Source organism: Eschrichtius robustus, chromosome 15 (genome assembly GCF_028021215.1).
Source record: "Eschrichtius robustus isolate mEscRob2 chromosome 15, mEscRob2.pri, whole genome shotgun sequence".
NCBI lineage: Eukaryota > Metazoa > Chordata > Mammalia > Artiodactyla > Eschrichtiidae > Eschrichtius > Eschrichtius robustus.
The window spans coordinates 13,148,640-13,164,823 of record NC_090838.1 but is presented as its reverse complement, the minus strand read 5'-3'; the positions used below and the strand labels follow the sequence as shown (position 1 = coordinate 13,164,823).

The 16,184-nt window shown below is 49.2% G+C and overlaps 1 protein-coding gene across 2 annotated transcripts in view; it reads right to left on the bottom strand.

Moving 5' to 3' along the window:
- VSNL1 (visinin like 1) overlaps positions 1–16,184 on the bottom strand; it is a 65,391-nt gene that overhangs the window by 3,809 nt on the left and 45,398 nt on the right. The window contains exon 2 of one of the 2 annotated variants that reach the window (XM_068564542.1): positions 718–933. The exons of the other annotated variant lie outside the window; for it this stretch is intronic. Within the exon in view, the coding sequence (XP_068420643.1) occupies positions 718–933 (216 nt within the window). The remainder of the gene's footprint in view (positions 1–717; positions 934–16,184) is intronic. 2 annotated transcript variants of the gene reach the window in all.

Sequence of the window (16,184 nt, the reverse complement as noted above, 5' to 3'; positions counted from 1 at the left end):
CATGGGCACTCTTTGGGGAGGGGAACGCAGGGAGGAAGGCCTACCGGGAGGTGAGATGAGGGCACAGCCCTGAGTGGAGTGAGGGGCCCGGGGAAGGGCCCTGGGCAGAGAGAGAGGACATCAAGGCCCTCACGTGAGGCTGCGTGTTCCGGGAAGACCAGGAAAGCCCAGGCATCTCTCGAGCGCAGTGTGTAGGGAGGGGTGTGGAAGGTTAAGGTCAGAGCAGTGGGCAGGGGGTCCTGGGATGTCTGCGCAGGCAACTGAGAAAGATGCCTGTTCCCATGGAATGATGGGAACCTGGGGGCCGCGGGCAGGATCTTGTGCCGTTGGAGGAATGGACAGTGGAGGGAGCTGGTTTGTGTCAGAGGGCGGCATCCAGAAGGGCAGAGCTAACACACGGGCTGGAGAAACTGAGTCCTGATACCATCCTTTGCACCCACTAGGCTTACGTTTATGGGAGATGTCACACTGTGAGCATGGCTGGCTGAAATGGCGATTGACAGCCAGGGCCCAGCACCTTGGACCTGTGACATTTCCCAGCGCCTCGACGGAGCAAGGGAGCAGGGACGGAGAAGTCAAGGCCCGGCAGGTCTCCTGGCCTGGGGGGTGAAGGGAGCTGCCGTAGGCCTGCGCCCCAGGGAGCCCCTTCCCAGGGGTCTGCCCGCCGTGCCCACAGCAGCCCCGGTCCTGACCACATCCCAGGGGCCGCCGCCTCACCTCAATGATCTCCAGCATCTCCACGCGGGTGATCTTGCCGTCGCCATCCAGGTCGTACATGTTGAAGGCCCAGTTCAGCTTCTGCTCAAAGCTGCCCCTGGAGGTGATGGAGAGCGCGCAGATGAACTCTCGGAAGTCGATGGTGCCGTCCCCGTTCTTGTCGAAGGTCCGGAAGGCGTGCTGGGCGAACTTGGAGGCGTCTCCATACGGGAAGAACTACAGAGCAAAACACACAAGGTCAGGCGTCGGGAGGGGACGAATCACAGGCCCCCGAGTCAAAGACCACCGCTCGCTTGCTTTCTGCTCACAGCCCGGGCTCGCCCAGCCACCCGGGACTGTGGACAGGCTCGGCTGCCCGGACAGGGTCTGGCCCAACGCGCAAGGCCAAGGGCTGGCACAGGGAGGCCATCCGCCCGGGTGTCCTCGCTCCCAGGCCCCTCGCTCTCTCCGGTGGGTGAGGCTGGGGACACTTCTGGGTTGGCGGGGCCTGAACTGGGGCCGCTAGGATTCCACATCTGCGGCTTCGGAGCCGACTTCTCTCCCGCACGGGGCGGTGCTACCTGGATTTCCACGTGCCTCTGGGTGTGACAATCCAGGTCCACTGTGCGCGGGGCCCGAGCGACATGACCCCGACCTCCGGCCAGCGGCTCCCCCGTCCCCAGCCCGCAACCGTCTCCCTGGGTGAGGGTCCAGGGTGTGACTTCTTCTTACGGGCACTTTTTTTTTTTTTTTGGCAGATCATTTAAGAGCCACTAAAAATAGAACATGACCGGGCTTATTTCTGAGAGACGTAAAGAGGTGACTTCTCAGAGCCGACGGGGAACTGTAGGAGACCCAGGATGGGCACAGGAAGGGGAGGAGGGGCAGATCCCACAGGTGGTGAGAACACGGAGCCCGAGGCGGTGGCCGCGGCCCCAGACGCGCATCTGGGCCGGTGACACGCAGCAGGGATCCCGGTCTGACACCTGACCTTCTGCCCCAGCAAAGCTAAAGGACATTCTCCAGGTGGAGCGCAGGAAACCAGCAAACAACCCTCACCCCACCCCCAAAACAAAACCAAAGCGCACCGCTTGGTGTTTTAAAGCAGAGAAGGTGTGTATGTGTTTCTGGACGAATAAGTCCCGCAACTACAAAAGCCAAAGCAGATTCCTGAGGATGCGACCGGGGCTCCTGTTCCTGCGTAGGTGTTGCCACTTGCTAAGTGGGCGGGGCTGGCCGCACACAGTCGGCCGGCATCGTGCCGCCTCTGGGCTGTGTCCTCTTTCTCGCTGTACATCCTGCCCTGGGACTTGCTGAGCTCGGCTGCCCACTCCTCCTACACTGAGAAGCACACTGGACAATAGAAAATTTCCCTCCAGAAGCAACATAAACATTTCATGTCAGGAGCCAATACAGGCGGGCCAAGGACAAGGTAAATGTTCCAGGCGAGGAGCTGACTTCGGCTTGTATTTCAGTAGCTCCCACTTCCAGGTGCCGGGACCTGTTCTGGTTGCTGCTGCTGTGTGAGAAACCACCCCAAAGCTTAGTGGCTGGAAACTGCATGACTCATTTTATTAATCTCAGAAAGTAAAAATCTGACAGTCTCTTCTAATCAAAGAACTTATTCTGTGACTACTTATTCTCCCACGTACTCTGAACTGTTCTTTACTCGTAACTCTTAGGACACCAAATGTGTGTGGGTTTGTTTTGTTATCTTCCCCTCGCAACAACCAATTTTCCAACTGGCTGGACACCAGCTGGGTGTCCTACAGTTCAATTCAATTCTGACCCTAACTGCCTGGAGTTACAGCAGACCCCAGAGGGTAAGGATTCAGTCCCACAAGACTGCGCCCACCTTAAACGCCAGTCACAAGTCCCAGGTTGCCACCTGTTCTTCTGAACGACCTGCTACGAAGTTGGAGGATTCCCACAGCCCCTCCTCAGGTTGGATAATTTGCTAGAACGACTCACAAAATTCAGGAAGGCACTTTATTTACTACTACCAGTTTGTTATAAGGTTACAACCCAACGGAGGAGATGCAGAGAGCAAGGTGTGGGCATGGGGGTGTGTGGCGCTTCCGTGCCCTCTCTGGGTGCACCGCCCTCCCAGCCCCTGGATGCGTTCACCAGCCTGGAAGCTCCCCCAGCCCCGTAGTTTGAGGGTTTTTATTGCAGTTTCATTATGTAGGCATAATTGATTATATCATTGGCCATTGGTGATTGAACTCAATCTCCAGACCCTTTCTCCTCCCCAGAGGTCGGGGTTGGAGCTGAAAGTCCCAATTCTCTAATCTGCCATTGTCTTTCTGGGACCAGCCCCCCTCCCAACCCTGCCCCAGTCCTGAAGCTAGGGGTCCCCCAGCCACCAGTTGTCTCATTAACGTACAAAAGACACTGTTATCACTCCAGAGATTCCAAGAGTCTTAGAAGCTTCTGTGTCAGGAACCGGGGACTAAGACCAAATATGTGTTTCTTATTCTCTCTCAATATCATATGTGCCCTGTGCATGAGTGGCCTTCATCTCTCTCTAGGGGTGTGCTGTTTGCTGTTGTGTCACCTGCTTCACGTTCAGTGGTCTTGGGCAGAGCGGGTACCTGTGAAATAGCCCAAGAACAGAGCAGAGTGAGCCCCCTGGTGGATTCCCAAGTCTCCCTAGGGATGTTTAGCCATCAGCCTTTCTACACGCAATGACATGAGGCCACTGGGTATAATTTTTCTCCATCCATGTAGGTTTCTGGCGATGTAATGCTTTACCCATCTTATACCTCACAGCAGACTTTTAAGTTGAGGGCTATCTGACAGTTTGATCTAAAAATAACTGGGCACCTTAGGTCAGTATATTAAAAATTAATTTAGATCAGGAAGGCCTCGAGAAAAGAATCGATTGTAAATTTTGAGCTATAAAAGTTACATGTGCCTTGCCGAAGGTCTATTTACTGACTTTTATAGCCAACATGTTTACTTTGGAAGAACTGAGTGTGTGATCAAGAGCCCTCAGATACCTGGAGGGGTTATTTCCTTTAGAAAATTCATCCTATCATGTTCCGAGTACTGCGAGTTTTTCTAATCAGGGGAATGATCCTTCTTTTGATGAAATAATTCAACTCTGGACAGATCATCACAGAAAAATGAAGCCATACTCCCTTCAATCTCTGTAGGAGGAAATCAGGGTCTTGAACTCATATTCACTTCTCTTGGAGGAAAATAGTGCCTGAGAAGTACAAGTATTTGGGGGGTATTGTTGCTTGCGGGGTGTTCTGTTTTATTTTTAAGATTCAATGTATTTTGCTTCAACTCCTGCATTAAATATTGGTGTGGAAATAATTTTTGGTGGTCTTAATAATCTAAACCTTTTAATATAATAGAAAAAAAGAATGGTGAGGTTGAAATTTTTTAATATATATAATTATATATATTTCACTTACTTCTTTGTAGTTCAGGCTGCTATTAAAAACTATCACAGACTGGGTAGCTAATAAACAACAGACATTTATTTCTTATAGTTCTGGAGGCTAGAAGTCCAAGATCAGGGTGCCAGCGTGGTCGGGTACTGGTGAGGGCCCTCTTCTTCATTGCAGACTGTCGACTTCTTGCTGTGTCCTCACATAGTGGAAGGGGCAAGGGCACTCTGTGGGGTTTCTTTTATAAGGGCACTAATCTCATTCATGAGGGCTCTACCCTCATGATCTAAGCACCTCCCAAAGGCCCTACCTCCTAATACCATCATTTTGGGTATTAAGTTTCAACATATGGATTTTGGGGACACACAAACATTCAACCAATGGCAACTTGTTTGAAAGAAAATAAATTTAGTTATGAAAATTTTCGGAAACTGTATTAGATAATCTAACATAGCTAATCTTCAATAAGTTTCCAGCCTCTCTTTTATGCCTATGTACACACGCACACAGAGTTTTTCTACTTTTGGTCAAAAATGTTATATCAAGTGTATCCTATATTTCCATTAAAAGGAAAAGAAATCTTCAGCTGGGAAGCAGCTGCAAATGGTCAATTAATGCCTGCTGATGTGAACCCAGGCCCCCAGCCAGGAGCCCTTCTGACCCCAGAAGCTGTGTGGTACGGTTCCTGGAGAAATCCTTTGGGGTTTGGCACCTGTGGGGCAGCCTGTCGTCCTGAGGGTGCCCGAGACAAGGCTCCTCTTTGAAGGGCAGGGTTTGGGAGTGGAGCAGTGTTTGCTCCAGGTTCTGGCCAGCAGAGCCCTAGGCTTAATTCTGGGGGTGTCGGTGAGCTGGCCAGTCCCCCAGGCTCCCTGGCTGGGGGTGATGGGTGGCTGGGCAAGTGCCCTGGAGGCAGTCTTCCCAGGACTCCCTACAGCCTGTTTTCTCAGGTCCTGTCCTTGCCCCTGTGCAGCCCACAGCCCTTTTGCTCTGACACCTGGGGGGCTCAGAGCCTAGTAGCAGAAGGTGGGGCCAGAAAGTAGACCCTCTGTCCCTGGTGAATTCTGGCCCTGCTGATGAGACCCTGACCCCGAGGCCACACAGTGATGTGTCCCCATCCTACCACAGGGACAATCCTGTGCTCCGGTTACACTCTGAGGGAACGGGCTCTAGAGGCTGCTGGCCTCGGGTTGGGACCAGGACCCAGCTACAAGGTGTAGCATGATGTCTGTAGGAAAATGTCACCCTGGTGCTGAAAACCAACTCACAGGTGAATTTTAGGGGCCTGCCCTGTTTCTTTTTTTTTTCTTTTCCAAATTCTGCCTAAGTATAGGCATTTTCTTTCTTTTCTTTTTTTTTTAATATTTATTTATTTACTTGGCTGTGTCAGGTCTTAGTTGCGGCACGCGGGATCTTCATTGCAGCATGAGGGATCTTTCACTGCAGCATGTGGGATCTTCATTGCAGCATGCGGGATCTTTCACTGCAGCATGTGGGATCTTCATTGCAGCATGCGGGATCTTTCATTGCAGCATGTGGGCTCTCTAGCTGTGGCTTAGTTGCGCCGGCTTAGTTGCCCCGCAGCATGTGGGATCTTAGTTCCCCGACCAGGGATCGAACCTGCATCCCCTGCATTAGAAGTCGGATTCTTAACCACTGGGTCACCAGGGGAGTCCCCCTGCCCTGTTTCTAACGGGGGCAGGGTCGCCTGTTTGTGGAAGGCAGATGGAATTACCCGCGGATCATAAGTGCCCTGTGCTTTCCTGCCTCTGTCTTTGCCCACACGGCGCCCTTTGTCTGTCGGACCCTCGCCTACTTCTCAGTTCTATCTCCTCCCCGTCATCTGAAGTGGAGCCCGGATGCCACCTCCTGCGGGGCCCTTCTCTGCAAACGCAGCCTGATGTCAACCCCTCTCTCCTTGCGTCCGAGTTGTCTTTGCACATGCGGCTTTCCTCTGCCGGACCACACGTTCCTTGCTTCGCTCAGCTCCGTGTTCTCTGCACAATCTTTGTTCACCAAGTGAAGGGGCCTTTGCTTGCAGAAAACCGGCAAAGCCTGCAGTGGGAGGTTCCTCCGAAGATGAGAACCTTGGAAACGAGGACAAAGGAGTTGAGAAAAGGCCAACCCCGTGAGGTCTCCTGGTTCTGCCGTGCTCAAGCCCACACTCGGGCCAAGACTAGTAGAGAACTAGGAACCCACAGCCCTCCTGCCCCGTCCCGAGAGAGGAAGTGGAACAAGGCTTTCTGGCTGGGCTCTAGGGACGGGGCTTCTCAGCAGATTTGCAGGGACGTCTGGCGTGGCAGAGGGCTGGTGCGCATGCCGGCCGCCTCCTGCTGACTGACAAGCAGGACAAGGGTGCCCTTGTCCCATGGCATTCCCTGGACTGACTTCTGGAAGTTTCTGAGATAATTCTTCTGGGCTGCACATCTTTCTTTCCTGTTGACTCCCCCTGCCCAGGATGCCTGGAAATGAGGGCTGCCAGCTGTACCTGCCATCAGTCGTGGGGAGCTGGGGCAAAGCAGGGCTGCACCCCTGCCTCCTCTTCCTGGAGGGGGTGGAGGGAGAGGTTTCCAGGACCCTCCACTCAGACTCTCAGCAGAACCCAGTCAGGTGGGCACAGCCTGACGGTGGGGGTCGTCTGCCTGCAGAGCTGGGTCACGGGCAAGCCCCCCGAGCCCACTCTGGCCCCGCTGAGGAGAGTGGGCTCAGAGTTCCCATGGACCGCCTCCTTCATCTCTCATTCAGTGAGTCCCCTGCAGCAAGGGCCCAGCGACTCAAGACTTCCTGTGCTTCTCTCCACATCCCCTCTCCCCGCCCACTTTCCAGTGGGAGGATCCACAGAGGCAAGCCCTGCTCTCCCTTCTGCCTCGGCCAGAGCCCGCACACCCCCCGTTGATTCTGACCACAGTCTCCCAACTCCTCCGGCCTCTGGTCTCCTCCAGGTCCGATACCCAGGCCACACTGACCTTCCTGCAGTGTGGCTCTGATTGTGTCATTTCTCTTCACATGAACACCCAGTGGAATCAAGTGCAAGCTCCTTCGCTTGCCACTCAAGGGCTTCCGTACCTGACCCGATGATATGTGCCTTAAACATTGCATGTCCTGCTTCCCTCTGCTTTTGAGCTCAGCCCTTGGAGGCTCTTTTGGCAGACGCTGAATTCAAACTTCTCACCCTGCTCTATGTGTGGCGCTTCGTGATTGCCCCAACCTGCAGGCATGTCTCTCTTGCTTTGTTCCTCTGCTTTATGCCCCTGAGCCTCGGCTGTCTTCCTAGCTGTCACCAAACCTGCTCTTTGCCGCCATACTTCATAAGCCTTCCCTCTCTCACCCATCTCACCTTGGCCAGTCTAGAAATCCCACCTTTTCTTTACATCCAGCTCAAATGCTCCAACTCCATGCAGCCTTCGTGGCTGGACGGAATCTCTCCCTCTGCTTGGTTTGTGTATCACTTATTTCCAGATGAATGTTTCCAAACCCTCTGCCTTAGACCATAGTAAGTTCTATTGCTGCCTGTGTCCCTACTGGCCTGTGAGCTCTGTGCAAGCAGAGGCAGTTGGCTCATCTCTGCTGCCCCACAGCTCTCTGCCTGGAGCCCCTCAGGGAGAAGCTCCAGAAATTCCCGATGAGTACAGGGTCTGTGGTCTTGTGTTTGTCATTGTGTCTTTGTATTTGTGGTTGTATCACTTCTTTTAGCAGCTCACTTTCATCTGTGAAATGGGGATGCTGCGTTGACTAAACGCATTCATGCTCCTGTGAGGGAAGAGAAGGGTTTTCACTACAGCTGAACGGTAATGAAAAATAGTTTAAAAGTCCTCATTACAGTGTCAACTCTCCCATCCCCAGAATTCTTTATCCCCCTTCACTGCTTTATTTTTCTTCAAAAACTGACTACCATACAACATATTTTAATTACTTATTCATTGTCTTTCTTCCTCCATGAGAAATGTAAACTCCATGAGAACAGAGAGCCTTGGCTGCTATGTTATTTTGTTCCCTGCCTAATCCACACATAGCAGGTACTCAGTAATTACTTAGTGAATGAAGGAGTGAACTAATTTCTTTATGAGGCTGTCCTGTAATAGGGAAGAACAAATCTGACTCCATATTGGATCTGTTTCTTTTACTTTAACTTTTGTATTCTATTGCTTTTGCCACAAGTTAAGGATGTTGCCTATAGCCTGAAATATACAGAATAGCCCATTCTCAAGGCTCTGACCTTTAAGGGTATAACACTTTTCCATTCATATAGAGATAAAAAGTTGCAGAACAGAGAATAGCATTTGTCTTCTTGGAAGTTTTCAGGAACACCAGGACCTGACCTGACCTACCTGGACAGATGCAAGAACAAAGGATTCTGACACCAAGAAGTTTGTGACAACCAACCACACCCCTCCCCTTTTAGTATAAAAGAAGCCTGAGTTCTAACTTGGGAAAGATGGTTCTTTGGGATGCCAGTCCGCCATGTTCTCCGTCTGCTGGCTTTCCAAATTAAGTCACTATTCCTTGCCTTAACAACACATCTCTAGATTTGCTGGCCTGTTGTGTGGCGAGAAGTAATGAGCTTGGACTCGGCAACAGTCCTTCCTAAGGAAGTACCGCATAGTCTTGTGATCAGTTACACCTTCAGCATCTCCTGAAATCCTCAAGGCAACCCAAGGGGATGGTTTGGTTCCCCTTACTTTTACTTAGTAACAGAGAAGCAGGTTTTTAGGACAGACGTTTAACACCATCTGTCGTACCTATTTCTTTAAGGGATTATTTATTTAGTATCTATTATTGAACTGTGAATCCCCAGAACACAAACCTATTTGCTCACCGTTGTATTCACAACAGACAGCACAGGTCCTGCAAATAGTAGGTGCTGCCTACTACCTTGTCGGTGTCAGCTGGAAGGTAACAGGCGACCAAACACTGCTGCCAAAAACTGTTACCGCCAAGTGGACATTTATTATAACCTAGCCAGCTCTGTTCAATAGAACTTCTTGCGATGATGGCAATATTCTATAAGCCACACTGTCCAAAATGACAGCCACTGGCCATATGTGTCAACCACTGTGTCAGGTGCTGGCAATAAAATAGAAAAAAAGACAGAGCATTGAGGACAGTGGGGAAGCAACCCTTGAAATGTTACTAGAGTACCTGAAGAACTGAATATTTTAATGTCATTTAACTTACGTATCACTTTCTTTTTAAAAAAACTAATTAATTAATTTATTTATTTTTGGCCTCACTGCACAGCCTGCAGAATCTTAGTTCCCCAACCAGGGATCGAACCTGCACCCCCTGCAGTGGAAGCACAGAATCTTAACTACTGGACCACAAGGAAGTCCCTACATATTATTCATACTTTCAATAACCACTCGTGGCAAGGGGGCTTCTGTATTGACTAGTATGATCTATGCTATGTCATTAGCTTTCACAATATTCCTGCCAAGCAGTTATCCGCAGCTCCATTTCATGGTCAAGGAAACGTGGACTCAGAAAGGTCCAGCAAACTCATAAGTTCTCCTCCCACTGTGTCAATCTGTTGCCATTTTGCAGAAGAGTAGTAAGAACTGTTCACGCTCTACCGAGTTGGCTCAGTGTATCCACATCTGTGGATTCAACCCATTGCAGATTGAAATTTGAAATTTGATCCGTGGTTGGTTGAATCCGCAGATGTGGGACCCGTAGCTATGGAGGGCTGACTGCACTAGGCCAGTTTATATAAGGGATTTGAGCATCTGCAGATTTTGGTATTGGTGGAGGTCCTGGAACCAATACCCATGGATGCTGAAGGACCACTAAATACAAAACAGAAGGTAGAAAGTGAAAAATTTTCGTCGGCCTCATCATTTGTTGGAATACTTTCATGATTTTCACGCAGCACTGGAATGAACTCACTTCTAATACTTCTATTAGAAGTATTGCTATTTCATTTAATCCTTATAACAAAACTTGTCATCGTAAGTTCCCTGTTGTGGACAAGGAAACAAGCTTGAAAGGTCAAGGCTTTTGCCCATGGTGCCTGGCTGGCTATGGGAGAGGCAGGATTTGAATGCAGATCTGTCTGGTCATTTCTGCTACATCTTTTGTTTCTATTAATCAAGTATTAGCTGAGGAAATAAACCTAAGTTCACATCTGATGAAACAAACAAATTTGCTGCGTTATGTAATTCTTAGCTTCCATCGCCTCTAATGCTTGAAATCCTTGGCTGTGTGTATTTATGGCCACCTCCTGGCAGGAGGATGTACTACATGGAAATTACTAAAATGCCACTGAGGGATATTTTTCATGATTCATTCATTCTTTTAACTCAACAAACTTTTATTGAGCAGTTACTATGTGTCAAGCACTGTGTTAGGTGCTGAATAAAATAGAAAAAAAATGCAAAGAATGTTAAGGATAGTGGGGGAAATAGACACTAATCAATCAACTACATAAGTATAAAATTACACTATGATACAAGTGTATAGAGCCACAAACAAGAGTAATGGAGATGATCTTATGAGTTTGAAACTTAACAAAAATTTAGTGTGTGGTCCCCTTCCCCCACCTAATATTCAGGCGGCTGATAATTCATTGCTCTTCATCATAGTTTAGGAAAGGTCTCAGAGTCTGAAACTTTCTGGGATTACACAAGCCTGCACTGTATCCCCCTGTATTCCACATCCTTACTTGGAACTGACAAATGTGCAGGAGAGGAAAACCCCAGGAAATGCCCGTGGACTTGTGTCTCTCCCCAGGGAGGCAGTAGGAGAATTTGCACAAATTAACCTGCCTGTTCCAAAGCCACAGCAGAGGTTTTCCTCACAGATAGTGAGCCAAAGCCCCACGTTTCCATCTTTTCAATAATCTATCCAGTTGTGAATATTAAAAGGTTTGTTTCCTTAAGAGATGGTGAATGACCCCAGACACCTCACGCTGAATATGCGTCTGTACCCCCAGGCCCTCCACCCGCAGTGCAGCACAGGTCGCTGCATTAAGAAACGGCCTCAAAACACTGTGCTTCCATCCCCCACTCCACCCGTCTGCACCATCTTGCTGCATATAGTTCATCCTTCTAGAAGTTGTACTAAGTTCCGAGAAAACATTGTAACATTTCCCATGGATCCTTCCCCTCTCCCAGTGTCACTGGTGCCTGCCTCAATTTGATGGAGAATGCAGGTCCCCTAGAAGTTATCTGCCCAACCTTCAGGTTGGGGGAGTTTTCACAAGCATGGCCTTGCCCCACTGTGATGGCTGACGTGGCGGTGTCAGGAGGGAGTGGCAATAAGACTGCCAAGGAGGACGGTCTCTCTCCAGCTCCCAGCTGATGCTGGGCAGCCCTCGGACCTCAGACTAGATTTCTGCCCATTAGTCTGCCTGAAATAGGGCTCATGATGGGATCAGAGAACAGAAGACCTCTCTGCTGCTCACTGTCGTGGAGGGGTCTGCCCTCCAATCCCTCACAAGACACAGCCCCTTTTAAAATGTCCTCACTCAGGTCAGTTCTGTTTTCCTTTGTTCTCAAATGTCAGAAGCCTATATTGTCTGGCTTATGAACCCACCAACAGAATCCCCTCCCCAAGGGTGGAGTGGTAATAGGGAAGAACAAATCTGGCTCCACATTGGGTCTGTTTCTTTTCCTTTAACCTTTCTATTCTATTGCTTTTGTTACAAGTTAATCACTAAAGGGATGTTGCCTCTGGCTTAAAGTAACAGAATGGCCCACCTCCAGGAACCCTGCCTCCCTTGCCTGAGCATTAAGCTAAAATACCTTTGTTTAAGCTCACAGGAAACATCCTGACCAAGCCCACCTGTGATTGGATGCAGGAAAGAAGAAATTAACTCATCCCCTCTGGAGTCTGGTCTGGCTGCAACCAGGAAATATTTGCAACGACTTACCAGCTTTTTTACTTTACTTCCTCACCTTCCCTTCTTTGTTCTATAAAGGAAACTAAGCATCCAAAAGGAGCAAAATGGTTCTTAGGGACACTAGTCCAGCATCTTCTCGGTCTGCTGGCTTTCTGAATAAAGTCACTATTCCTTGTCCAACAACCCATCTCTCGATGAGTTGGCCTGTCGTGCAGTGAGCAGGATGAGCTTGGACTCGGTAGCAGAGTCTTTCTCTATTGCACCCCTGAACTATCGCTACTCTGCTTCCAAGGTCATCTCCCCTCACCTCTGCTGGAATTAGCTAGAGACCTCCTCTGGGTAGCCTGGCTCAGTACCGCCTTTCCAGGCCCTGCTACTAGAATAGTTGTTATCGTTTCATGAGGGCCTATCAGGGAGCGAGGCCCTAGGCAGGTCCTTTTCATGTGCCGCCTCAGAGCGTCCTTCAACACGTTTAGGACTTGAGGGCCATCGTTCTGCGTTATGTAACTGGCATAAGGTCATACCACTAAGTGGGGTGGGTGGGCTGGGACCAAACCCAGCTCGGTCTGCAGACACTGCCTCTCCTGCACCTGCCAAGTCCGCCTGGCCTTCAGCACCGACATGGAGCTGCAATCCACCTCCTGCACCAGGATCTGGAAAGGCTCTGCCCATCTCACCCATCCCTCTGCTTCCTTCTCCCCACGTGCACCTCCTGCTTTGCACTGTGCTCACGGGAGCCTCGATCTTTGTCATCAAGGCTGGGCCAGGTCACAACAGGCCCACAGGGAGCAGGCACCCACTATTAGGGGCAAAGGAGGCAAATACCTGCCCCTCACAGGGAAGATCCCCTCATCTCCAGGCAGCAGGGAAGGCTGGGCCAGGGGGTTGGGGACCGTGGCCCCTAGCTCTGGGGCAGGTGCCGCCGTGGAGGGAGAAGTGCCAACCAAGCCCGAGTCTGAGGATTGCAGTCAACCTCCTGGACCTTGGCTATGGCTCAGCTCGGTGCTGATACTCCGTCTTCCCCCCGGGGCTGCAGGAGCGTGGTGTCCTTGAGAGAAAGCAGGACCCACCTCAGGCTCACGAGGGGCAGAAGTGAGAGGTGAACCAAGTTCTGTCTCGTTCTGTGATATTAACTAAGTCAGTTAACCCATCTGAGCCTCAGTTTCCTCATCCACAAACCATGGCAATAATACTTAATACCTATCACGTAGAATTGCCGTGAGATGCAGTGGGGACGGCACGTGTGGAAGCCCTCTGAGGCCGCAAGGAGCTGGGCCCCTGGGGGTCGGAGGCTGCTCCCTCCCCTCCGTTTTCCCCTCAGGGCTGCCGAGATGCATCCCGTCCCCTGATGCTCGCAGATGGCACCTGGGTGAGCAGGTGGTTAGCGGTGGGGTCTCAGCACACATGCCCTGGGCTACCGGTCAAGCTGGTGTCCTTGACGATTAACTTGGTATTTGATTTTGGCTTTAGGCTCATCACGCCCCCGAGGCCTCACAAGTCCAGAGGGAACTTTTCACACCCAAGTTGGCTCATGCCCACTTCCCATAACTGCCAATAGCATCTAATTGTCCTCAGGACAAGAAACAAAATTATCCCCAAGCCTCCGTGTCCAGTTTCTGGTCCACTCCTCTGCCCTCCGGGCTTCTTTCACTACCTGGGACCTTGCTGGACTCTCTACCACAGCTGTGGGACCTTCGCCATGTTTCTCTCTTTGTCTGGAATGCTCCTTTTCTGCCCCAGCCCAGTTAACGCCTGTTCCTTCTTTAGACCTTGCTTCAGTCTTCATGTTCAGAACGCCTTCTCTGAGCTGAGGTCGGAACCCCCATTACACACATGCACATCACCAAGTCTCGCCCTTGGTAACATTTATCATCACTGTGAAGAAATGTTCCTGGCATTGCTTGTGGATTATAAGCTAAACAGAGGCAGGGAGTGGCCTGGTTTTGCCCATCGCTGTGATTCCCTGGTGCCTAGTACAGGGCCAGGCACACAGGAGGTGTCGGATGAACACGTGACTCAGCACAGCAGGTCTTTTTCAAGCCTGAGGAGACAGCAGCAAATCTACCCAAAGGCCAGTAAAAGGCTTGAAATGTGTTCCGAAGGTTGTCTTAAGTCAGCCATGCTAAAGAAGGCACTCCATTGGGCCTTAACACTTGTCGTTCCCATTGCTGCTTTAGCCGGTGATGCATGAGGGTATGAATCATTCCCAGAGCAGAACATGCACTTGGCCATATGGATGGGAAAAGGAGAGAGAGACTTCCCCTTAATTAGAAATGGCGAATCCAAAAACTGTTTTCTGCCAAAGTATTCGTTCAGCAGATACTCCCAGAAGCCAGGTTAGTGCCAGGCTCTATGCTGAGCTCTGCGTGGGCGGGAGGGAGGGTGAGGAGGGGCAACGAGTAAAATATAAGATCCGGTCCCTGCCCTCAAGCAGATGTAACAAATCAAAGGTAGATGCAGCCCAAAATATGAGCTGCCTTCCACATGTGGGCTCTCTGGAAGGAGGTTAAAGACACAGCCACCTTACCCCGCCCCCATGGGGTCACCCAGATCCTGAGGTCACGTCTCAGAGCCGCCCCTTCTCTTGTCCTCTGGGGGACGATATCCATTTTCTACAGTCACGGGTCCCTCAGGACTGCAGTCTTTATCATGAGACAGCCACTATTAGCTCATGGTTCTTGTATAACTGCATCTACTTGAGAAGAAAATTAGTCCTGAACTACATTTCTAGAGAAGGGGTTTTGCCCCATGGGTCAGGGGAAGCAATTTTCATTTATGTCCTCGACAGGTCACTCTACATGCATATTGTCCCAAGAAGGTCATAAACTCCCGGAGAAGTTCTGTTATCTTTCTGTGGAAAACAAGACACAGACAGTAGAAATCCAGACTTCTCACTAATTTTCAGGTCTCCCTCACTTTCGAATTCTCACCATGAGAAAAGTCAAAATTGCCTCTTCTTTAAGGGAAATATTATGCTTTGCTCTTTATTGTATCCTCACTGGTTTTAGATTAGGATCTGTTATGCTGCCGCTGCTTTATAAATGCTTAGGGCGGATAAGGAAGCAACTCGTTGCAGAGGAGTGGATGCTGGGTTGTGACAGGGTGTCTAGTTGTGACTAAACTCAAGTCACTTTGGACTTCCATTTCCCTGGATATAAAATGAGGGGATAAATCAGATAAGCTTCAAAATTCCTTTTAGCTATCATGTTTTATTTATTTTTCTGAATCTGGAAGTAAAATATTGAAAAAAGAAAAAGAAGAAAGAGGAAAATAATGAATTTGGCAAATGGGTGATACTTTCATGATTTTGGATTTGTTGTTAACCAAAGCACCTACTGCCCCCTTGTGTTGGTATGTCCTAATCACAGGATCAAACTTCGAAGGGTGAATATATCTACAAGTATATCTATATCTAAATCTACATCTATATCTGTATCTGTACCTACATCTATCTATGTGTCTTTATCTCTATGTCATATCTATATTTCTATCTCTACCTCTTTATCTCTTTATCTAGATTATATCTCTATTTCTATATCTATCTCTATTTGCATCATATCTCTATATCATATCTCAATCTATCTTTATTTCTATCTCTATATATTTACCCCTATATCTAGATTATATCTCTATAACATATCTATCTATATTTCTATCTATATATCTTTATCTCTATCTCTGTGACTTTTCTATCTCTCATCTGTCTATCTCTTTGTATTTTATCCCTATTTCTAGCTCTTTATCATACCTCTATCTCCATCTGTACCTCTGCTGGAAGCGTTACAGACCCTGAGGGATACCCACTGGTTACTCAGACTTTAAAAACAAACTCTCTCCACTTCTGTCCAATACCCAATTCACCTTACAAATTGGATCAATGACATCTTGATTTGGGACAGGGGGTTTCCTCCAGTACTTCTCTTGTTGATTAATGTTGAGCCACCAGTATAAATCAGTCTACTGTTAGCATTTGTTATGAAATAGGAGATCAACAATAGTAAATTACACAGCAATAGTACATTGTCATGAGTTCCCATTTAAAGCCAATCCGCTACATTAGAAAGACGACTGTTTTGTCAATTTTAAAAGGAACTCAACTTTGAAACTAAGGAAGGGGTGAGGCTCTTGGAAGGTGCTCAGTGGAAGGCTGGTTGTGTGGGGAAAACTGGAAAGGGATCCCTCACCTGATAGTCTCTTCAGTTATTCCAACTGAAGTGGGTAGAGCAGCAGATTTTGCAACAGGTCTGAAACCG